This window comes from Equus asinus, chromosome 8 (genome assembly GCF_041296235.1).
Source record: "Equus asinus isolate D_3611 breed Donkey chromosome 8, EquAss-T2T_v2, whole genome shotgun sequence".
NCBI classification, from domain to species: Eukaryota; Metazoa; Chordata; class Mammalia; order Perissodactyla; family Equidae; genus Equus; species Equus asinus.
In genome coordinates, this window is record NC_091797.1 from 45,006,639 (window position 1) to 45,016,523 (window position 9,885).

The window sequence follows — 9,885 nt, forward strand, 5'->3', positions numbered from 1 at the left end:
GGAAATTTATAACTTCGCTTATAAAAAAAATTTAACAGGACACAGTTTTTGATGGTTAGTAAATATGTAACTGTGAACACTAGATAGGGTCTTTCTGGAAATCTCAGCTTGTTGAAATAAAACCCATATAAAACAAACCGTTGCCTAATTAATTGTAACATATCCTTACGGAGGTAGAAGAGAAAGAGAAGCTTTTTGGCAGATCTGCTTTGAGTATAGGATGGTAATTAAAGAGAAAGAATTTATCAGCGTGCTTCTAGCATGGTTTGGAGGTAAAATGACAACTCTGTTAAAACTTAGATAATAATGTCCCTAGAATGAAGAAAAACAATTAATTCAGCTACCATTGTTTAATGAAAATATTCCATAAAATAAAACATAAAAAATTAGAAGCAAAATGACATAATGATTAAGTCGATTAAGTATATACATAAGATGGACAAGTACATCAGAAAAATCATGCAGTACACAATCCAATTGTGCATTTATTAAAATATATGTATTTGTTAATTTTCCATATTTTAATAAACAAATAATACTAAGAGGAAATACACAAATTGTTAATAGAGTCTATCACTGGTTAATGGAATAAGTTTCAATTGAATTAATTTTCAACTTTTCTACGGTAAGCACAAATTATAGGTATTTTCATCCACTTAACTTTTGTAACCAGAAAAAAAGAAAAGTTTAAAAAAATAGTTGAGATCACTTTGCCCAAATTCAAGACCTACTAGACAAACTTTTGTGCAGTATTTGGTTTCTTGAGGTGTCTGCCCTCTGAGACAGCATGTCTAGTACCACAGTTATGCAACCAAATGTATGGAGCAGCATAAAGCCGGCACATACCCTGCAAGTGCGTAAGTTAGTTTTCTTTTGAACATGATCAGATGAATTACTTTCCAAGAATCTATTAATTCCTGAGTGACCTGGTTAGATTAATTTTTTTAATGTGCACAGTTGGGGATGAGAGCCAGACTCCCAGGGAACCCAGGAACATGCCTGGGGTACCCTCCAGGCCACTTGATGGCTTCCGTTTTTCCACCTTTAATATGGGAAAGGTTGCTCCAGTTCATGGAGGGAAATGCCACCAGAGGCCCTGGTGGAGGGAGGACACTGTCAGGTCCAACACAGCCACTAACTGACACCAGCAATCACAGTCCTGGCCTGGGGCCTAAGAGAGGTGCCAGGGAGAACAGGCTGGCGGTGGCAACAGAGGACAAGAGGAGTCACATTCTGGGCTGCTTCCCACAGGGACTTTGAAAGGAAACATGGCTGAGATTGTTTTCTGCTGTTTTCCCTTCATTTGGGTCAAACCCACTGAGAATAAAAACAAGGATCCAGGAGAAGAGCTCTCTCTCCAGCCATCTCCTCCCTCCTGCCTTACTCCAGGCATCTAAGCCTGCTGAACATGGTGGCGTGCAAGGTGGATCAGAGTCAGACTGACCGAGTTCGAAACTTATCTCTATCCCCAGCAAACTGTGAGATAGTCTATACTTCACTTTCTTCATCTAAAAAAGCAGTGAGGAGAATAGTACAGAAAGTCCTTGACTTATGATGCTTCAAATTATGATTTTTTGATTTTACAATGGTGCAAAAGCAATACGCATTCAGTAGAAACCATACTTCATCTTTTCGTGGGCTAGAACCATGTGGTACGGTCCTCTCTCGGGATGCTGGGCAGTGGCACCTGAGCTGCAGCTCCCAGTCAGCCACGCCAGCATGACAGTGAACGACCGATACACTCACAACCATTCTGTGCCCAGACAACCATTCTGTTTGTCACTTTCATTACACTATTCAATAAATTACACGAGATATTCAGCACTATATTATAAAATAGGCTTTGTGTTAGATGAGTTTGCCCAACTATAAGCTAACGTAAGTGTTCTGAGCACATTTAAGGTAGGCTAGGCTAAGCTCTGATGTTCAATACGTTGGTATATTAAATGCGTTTTTGGCTGACTATATTTTCAGTGGAACGATGGCTTTACTGGGATGCAACCTCATTGTAAGTCGAAGAAGATCTGTACTTATATCAAAGAATTATTATAAGAACTGCATGAGATGATGCATGTCAGTAGGTGCTCAGAACTAAGTCTGGCACCAAGTAAGTCCTTTTTTTTTTTTAATAAGTGTCAGCCACCTTATCATTATCATCATCATCCTTATTATCATTTTAATTATCGGAACAAGGAGACAGGGTCGGCAGAGACCAAGTAGAAAATTACTGTGCTACTTCCAGTCTGGCATACCAGACAGATATTATAAATGCAAGCATAATCTAAAGAAACTTATCTGACACCTTTGTGCAAATTAGAAAAAGACACCTCTCCTTAAGACACTTCCCACTCACTTTCTGGAAAACTATCATAATACACACAAACGTCCTTGATGCCTCTTCTGGGAAATGTGCCTCCTCGGGTTGTGCAGTGCACAGCCTTCACAGTTGTACAATGCCCAGATCACCCTCTGATGGAAGAGACCACAGGGTTTGGTGACAGATGAGTTACTGGATAACAGAGGGAGTGAGGATTAAAAGGAAACTTGAGTGGGTCTAGGAAATGCCTCGATGGGTGTGCAAACTTCAGGTCAGGGTGTGAGAGTGTATGTACCAAGGAGAAGGTCCATAGCTTTTCTCAGATGTTAAAAGTCCCCTAAATTTAAGGAGCCCTATTCCAGAGGTAGGAGAGGAGCTGATGTAGCTGTATGGAGTCTGAGATGATGCAGGAAATGAAGGCAGGCTCTAGATGCAGCTCGAGATCCATGAGAGCCAGTTCTTGGGGGAAGGTCACAGCTGGGGCTCCTTAGCATGCAGGAACTCAAAAACTTAAATGGGGGAAACTTTTTGAGAATGAATAGGGAAAGCAAAGAGCAGCAAGTTCCTGGGACACTTCCCAATTGTTCGGTCCAACTCTGTCCTGAAACATGAAGAACACCACAAGCACACCCTCTCTGAGTCTCGAATTATGTGTCCTCCCCACGAGCGGTCTTCTGGCTGCACTTCACTCACATTCAGCTAAGACGTAGTCCCCCGTGGCTCCTCCTGCAAAGACAAGAGGTCTAGGCAAAAGGCATCACAGGCAGAGTCATCATCTTGACTCTTCCCTCTCCCTCCCCTCCCTCATCCACTCACCTCAATTCTGACCACTCCCTTCCCAAGGAACTACTAGATTTCAGGCACCATTATCTCTCACCTGAAATTCCTTAAGCACTTTCTAACTGATCTCCTTGCCTTCACTCTCACCTCCTAACAACTCATTCTTCATACCGTGGAGGTCGTGTCCCTCCTTGCTTATTTAAGTCCCTGCATGACTCTCCAAAGCACATATGGTAACATCCCAAAGGCTTCCAGAGCTCTGCTTGAGCTACCTTCTTTCTGCCCCTCTTTCCCCCACACCATAGATGTTCAGGGGATAGAAATGCAGAATTGGTGACTGTCAAGTATACAAAGTAAAGGACAAGGCACAATAATAATTTATCATCTCCTAGCATGCCTCACACTCTCTACTTGCATGCTTGCTCCATCTGTACAGACCTCCTCTCACCCTCAACCCCACCTAAAGAAATCGTACTTCTTCAAGATCCAGAAGCTTTTCTTGATCCTCAGCTGAATGTGGTCATTCCTTCCTTTGACACTCAAAAGAATTTGTTTTGTATCTGCTTAGGACATTAGGGGGTCTTCTTTAACTGTATTTACTTGTGTTATGGGTTTCATTCCTTACTAGATTTGGGTTCTGAGAACAGCAACAGTGATTAAGTCAACCTCAAAGCCCCTGCACTACCTTAAATAGCATCCTACAAAGTAACAGGTGCTCTACAAATAATAAGCGCTCAAAGGACATTTGTTGCATTAGAAGCTTTCATTCTGAGGAGAGTCATTAATTCTTGTTCTCAGGGAGGTGCTAGTGTTCCCAAAGAAAAAGAGAGAGGAAAAGCCTTCTCATGGATGCCAAATCCCCTATTCCCTCCTTCTCCCTCACTTCCTGCAGGAGAATTAGCATGTCCTCGGGGCGGAGGAATGAAGAGACTTCTTCTTCCCACTTACTTGAAGCTTGCCTTCTCCTTAAGATTCTGAACAAAATTCCAGTAAAGAAGATGATGACACAAACAGCAATCACACTGATGACTCCAATGGCCAGTGTGTTAGACAGTGAGGGCTCTAAAAAACAAAAGCAAATTAAGGCCCGTGACAGCCACCCCAGCCCAGAGCAGACCCTCCCCTCACTGCCATGTTGAACCACTCCTGTTCCACCCACAACAGATTTTCTCAGCACTGGCTCTCATCCATACCCCAGGTTGCAGTGAGGGGCTGATCCAGGCCTGGGTGCTCCACCTGGCAGGTGTATCTCTGTTCTTCCCCAGGGGTCACAGCCAAAGCCACCCAGGTCTGGTAGGTCCCGTCCCCATTGGGCAGCACGTCCTCAGACTCGGCATCCTTGGCATCCACTGGCTGCCTGTCCTTCAACCACCTCACGGTGATGTTCTGGGGGTAGAAGTTCAGAGCCTGACACCGTAGAAAGGTCACTGCAGAGGCCACATGATGAGTCACCTTCACCAAAGGAGGCACTGGACAGGAAGGAGGAAGGATCTGGAGAGAGGATCTTTCTACCCTTGCCAGCAAGACCAGAACTTTCACTTCCCTTCCTCTATGGGTTGGAGGAAGAAGACACCCTGTTCAGACAAAGCAAGCTGCAGGAAAGACACCATTTTGTGTCCTAAAATAAGTTTCAAGATGCTCTAATGAGCTGTCACATGGAGAACAGTCAGTCATATCAGCCTGTTGTCTTGTCTCATATGTAAATATGCATACCTGTTGCCCATGTCTTCTGTTCTTTGTTAATATATTAAATTCAGTCAGATGAAATTGCCCTTTACATAGATCAAAAATGGTTGAATAGGTACTATCAGCAATTTTACCTGGTTCAACCCCAATAAGTATTCTGGTAAGATAGCCAGGCTTCAGTTACTATTGCTATGCTCTGTGAAAGTAACCTTTAACTGCCAAAGGATTCTGCTACTCTGATCAGTTGCCTTCATTGGTAATTTCTTGCCTTGGTATTCATGTGATAATTGACCTCTCTGAATTCCTAAAATGTATAAGTATCACATGTTCTCAGTTAAACCAAGAGAAGAGCACAGACACTTCTTCTTTGGCTACATACATGGAAAAATAAATTAAAACCATGACTCCTGGCTGTGTCGTACATCTCAATGACACAGTGAAGACCTCATATCTGGAGACCTCAGGGTGGAAACTTCAGACCTCACTTCCTTCCCAGAGAGTCACACAACTTTGGCTACTTCTGAAATCCCAGCCAGGGATCCCATGCCCCACATTCCCCTCCACTCCATCACTAGAGGATAAGGGCAGAAGGGTGCTCCCGCCATACCTTGCCGGTCCAGCACCCCTCTCCCCAGCTCCAGCAACCACTGCAGCTGCTCAGGGCAGTCCCTCTCGAGATAAGCTTTGTTCTTCTTGGCCCGAATTTTATTCACTTCCCACTCCAGTTTGGTAGTCATGGCCTTGGACTCTGCTGCTCTCCAATCCAGTGTCTCAAGGCAGAATTCAAGATGGTCCTGCCCATCATATCCATACTTCCAGAACCCCCTGGTGCTGTTGTCCTCTTGCACCTCACAGCCCAGGATCACCTGCAGGGTGTGGGACTCTGGCAACATACCCAGCTTCATTACTGAAACAAAAGGAGTAGGTCCCTGTCTCCATCATCCCAGGGAGTGAAGGACCTCAGACTCCTTTCCTCCTCTCTGCCCCCTAGGATCTCCAACTCCCAGCTCTCTCCCTCAAGATGCATCCTTGAGGTAGGGAAATGCTCCGCCCACCTCGGGAAGGGGAGGGCCCCTCTCCACGTACCCTTGCTGTGGTTGTGGTTGTCCATGATGGTCCAGAAGTCAACGATGAACATGTGATCCCACCCTTTCAGGCTCTGACTCAGCTGCAGCCACAGCTGGTTGGTTGCCCCACCCAAAACCCACTGGGCGCGGGACTCTGCACGGCGACTCTCGTGATTGTAGGCCACAAACAGCTGGTCGTCCACGTAGCCCAAGGCCTCAAACAGGGGGAGCCCAAGGTCCGGCTCTGAGGCACCCATGAAGAGGTAGCGCAGAGAGTGTGACCCTGGGGAGAGGGCAACAGTCCTTCTCCGTGGGCCACAGTGGGGGTGGGGAGGACAAGGCGCCACACACCTTCTAAATCAACTCAGACCACCAGCTGCGTCTGGGCCCACCGTGTGAAGAGTGAGACGCAGTGCCTACCTTCCTTCCCTATGATCATCCTGTCGGCTCTCTCCTTGTGCCCCTCCCTTTGCCATGTGTGGCTGACACCCCTTCACTCTTCCCAGCCTCATGATTAGGGCAGTCTCCCAGTCTCCCCTGGAGCCAACAGACTTGAGAAAACCCCAAGTTGTCTTTAGCTATGGCCCTTGGGCTCAGGAATTGGTGCTCAGAACTAATTCAATCCAAGTCCAGAGGAATTTGCTGTTGGGTTTTTTCACTACTGCCATCTGTGAACCCTTTCCTGAGTAAATGTTTGCTGTTAAATGATGGAAGATCTGCTGATAAATAGCTCAAGAAAGCTATTAAAAGCGTCAAACAGTTTCAAAGCAAATACAGAAGGAGCCCAAGTAAGCCAAAAAGGACACAACTTCTAGGCAAGTGAGAGTTTCCCTACCCGTTCCCTCAGTTACAGAAGAAGGGAGTTCAGTCATGTATCCCCAGTGCCGAGAACAGGGTCTGGCATAGCAAGTGCCTAATACATCCTTGCTGGATGAATAAATGATGACACCCCTAGGTTTTTATCTCTGGCCCTGAACTCTAGACTGTTACACCCAACTGCCTACGTGACACTACCAGCTGATGACTGATTGTAATCTCAGACTTAGCAAGGCCAGAACTAGGCTCTTCATTTCTCCTTCTGCCTTCACCATCTCAGAAGTGGCATCACCTATCCCTGCATTGCTCAGCCCAATAAAATAAAACCAAAATAAAGTAATTAAATAGGGGAGTCACTTTTGACTCTTCCCTTCTTCTCACACAACACATAGATCCTTCAGCCACTTCCTTCCAAATATATCCAGAATACAACCATTTCTCACCACCACCTCTGCTCCCATCAGGCCAAATCCAGCATCTCTTGCCTGGGTTAGTGCAACATCTTCCCGGTTCCACTCCCTGCTTTAATTGTTGCTCCTGTCATTCTGATTTCCACAGAGGAGCCAGAGAAATCTTTAAAAGCTATGACAGATCATGTCACTTGGCTAGAATCCACATTGCAGCTTGGAGGCCCTAGGAGATCTTGCCTGTCGCTCCTTTAACTGAGCCCATCGCCTATTCTTGACCTCTGGTCCCTGCACTCATGCTGCACCGCATCCTTGCTCTTCCTCCAACCCAGTGGTTGAAGGGAAATTTCATCTCTCAGGGGACATTTGGCAATACCTGGAGACATTTTTGGTTGTCATACTGGGGGAGTGTTACTAGCATCCAGAAAGTAAAAGACAAAGATGCTGCTAAACATGTTGCAATGCACATGATAGTCCCCACAAGCATAAAAAAACATCATTAGTGGTGAGGCTGCAAACCCTGCTTCAACCCAACTTGCCAGCCACACCTAGTTTGCCAGAAAGTGCTGCTGCCAGACAGCGTTACTCTTACTTCCTTCTCCATTCCACCACCAGCCTGAGAGAGGGGCTGCCCTGACTTCCTCCTCCACGTGTCTTCACAGCACTCATTGTTCCCTGATGTCCTACATCTTTTTGTTCCTTTGTTTACTGTCATCCCTTCACTTGAATGCAAAATATCAGAGGGCAAGGACTTGGCTCCCCGCTGTCTCCTCTGGGAGAGAACGTGAGACACATGGCTGGTACTCCTTGTACACTTGTGAACAATGAATATTTCTGTTCAACATCAAATTTTATGATTCAACCTCTGATGCACTGTGATGTTTAAGAATCGCACCTGTGAAGTGGAGGCATGGGGTTTGCCTCAAAAGCCCAGGTTAACACTGAATAAGGTTACTGGTGAGCAGGTCATGCCTCATTCTTGTCATCTATGAGATGCGGACACACACACTAGCTACCCTCAAAGTGTCCTAAGGCTATGTGATCACGTACAGAGTGCTGAGCCAGACAACAGTGAGGGCAAACTCAGCTAAGATTAGAAACAGCGGGAGTACCTCATTTAACTTCAGAAAACCAGACTGCCTGAATTCTTTGTAACCTGGGGAAAGTTAACTAACCCGAGAGCCAGTTAACCACCCGTAAAATCAACATATTAATAGCTCCTACTTCTCAAATGCGTAGTAGAGTCAACAAGATCACAGACATGAAGGTGATTTAAAACTGAGGTCATTACTTCACTGTGAAGTATCATCACTTTGGCATCCTCTAGTAAAGGCCCGTCCGTTAGTTATACAGGACTATTAACATTGCCAATCAACAACCCCTGGCTGAAAACGGGAACTCTTACATTCAGTTCAAAAGTTCAAAAATAACAGCCATGTTATTTTTCCAGGTAAAAGACCCATCGCCAAGAGTCCGTAAGGCCCGGGGCAGAGACCTCTCAGAACCCTCCCACCCCCAGAGGTCTCCACCCCAGGCTTCACCCAAAGAGGTGGGGGTGGGCTAGAATTCAGATCCCCCACCCAACTCCTACACACCCCGAATCCGCAGCGCGAGGAGTTCTGGGGTGGAAACCCGGCTCGCTCCTGCCGCGGGTTCACTCAGCCAAACGCCTCCTACCCCTTCGGGGCGCCCTGGTGTGGAAGCACCAAGGGGGCGCTCCGGCCAAGGTCGCCCTTGGTGAGAAGAACTTCCTGTTTGCGGATGACCAGGGGTAAAACAACACAACGACAGTAGAAACCAGAAAACCAAGATCCGAGTCCAAGGTTCCCAAGCCTAGCTCGGCCTCAATGAGAAACTGAAAGATTTACGTTTAAAAGCGTCACGATCAGGAGAAGGGAAATAGGTGGTTCCTAGTGCCCCTCCGAAGAGCAGGGACACGGGGGGGTGGGGAGTGAGAGGGAGCTGGGTCCTGGGCCGAGAGGCCTCCTAACCCCCTGTGCACCCAGTGCCCGGCGATAGCCCCCAATCCCAGGCCTGGGAAAGTTGGGGGAGGGGACTGTGCACCGGGCTGAGAACTTCCTCCCAACTTAGCGAGCTCTCAAGTGCTAAGAAAAGCTGGTTTCGATTTTCCCTCCCCGCACCACCCCCGACCCCTGGCTCGCCCGCAGCCCCCGGACTCACGCGGCGGTCGCCCCTGCGTGGCCACGGTCCGCAAGAGGATCAGGAAGAGGAGCGCGGGCCGGCCTCGCGGGCCCATTTCCCCGGCTCGGACCGCGCGCCCCGGCGCGTGTCAGCTGCTTCGGGAGAGCGGGGAACCGGGAGTGACCCAAGAAGTCACCCTGGAGCCATTGCCAAGGCTCGGAGAAACCTCAGAAAAAAACTTCCTGGCCAGTGGGATCCTTTTCCGGGCCATTGGTGAAAAGAAATGGGTCTCCTGAACTTGAACTCTCTCCCCTGCAGCCCAGAGTACCTGCTTGTGAAACACTCAGCGGCCCAGCAGTCCCTCAGAGATTTAAATCCATCGAGGATGTTGCTGATGAGGGAAAGCATATGTAACGATTTTCCGATCTAAATATCCAATACTTAAATATTGAATAATCTAAAAATTCAATTACACATTTTCAAAACTTTTAAGTTCAACCTGCCAATCTTGTTATTCGACTTAGACATGTAATGATTTTTGCGTAAAAATTTCAATTTAGTTTTTGATTACAATTAGTTAAATCATGAGATTAACTAAGTCGATCCTACTGAAATATCTTTCTCAATTTACATCATTAAATTAAATTTCACAAACTTTACAGCACCTTGG

General features: G+C 46.6%; 1 protein-coding gene across 8 annotated transcripts; it reads right to left on the reverse strand.

The window, feature by feature from the left end:
• Positions 1–337: 337 nt before the first annotated feature.
• On the reverse strand, positions 338–9,531 carry HFE (homeostatic iron regulator). Of its 8 annotated transcripts, none has more exons than XM_070515516.1 (6): positions 9,255–9,531; positions 5,870–6,133; positions 5,391–5,666; positions 4,291–4,524; positions 4,046–4,159; positions 338–3,043 (listed from the first exon to the last, which is right to left on the reverse strand). In XM_070515516.1, exons 1-6 carry the CDS (start codon positions 9,328–9,330, stop codon positions 3,003–3,005), a joined length of 1,005 nt encoding a protein of 334 aa, XP_070371617.1. In that variant the 5' UTR covers positions 9,331–9,531; the 3' UTR covers positions 338–3,002. The 8 variants fall into 8 exon arrangements, with proteins under 8 accessions (XP_070371617.1, XP_044632970.2, XP_070371616.1 ...); XM_044777035.2 differs by having other exon boundaries at positions 4,291–4,566; XM_070515515.1 differs by having other exon boundaries at positions 5,391–5,690.
• Positions 9,532–9,885: the final 354 nt, after the last annotated feature.

Bases quoted from the DNA above. Each gene is read 5' to 3' on its own strand.
- HFE (XM_014851546.3), bottom strand. From the start codon at position 9,330: ATGGGCCCGCGAGGCCGGCCCGCGCTCCTCTTCCTGATCCTCTTGCGG. The intron at 4,567-5,390 runs GTATGGCGGGAG...CTTCCTGTCCAG, and splicing joins AGGGGTGCTGGACCGGCAAG to TGCCTCCTTTGGTGAAGGTG. The intron at 4,160-4,290 runs GTATGGATGAGA...TTTGTTTTTTAG, and splicing joins GCCCCTCACTGCAACCTGGG to AGCCCTCACTGTCTAACACA.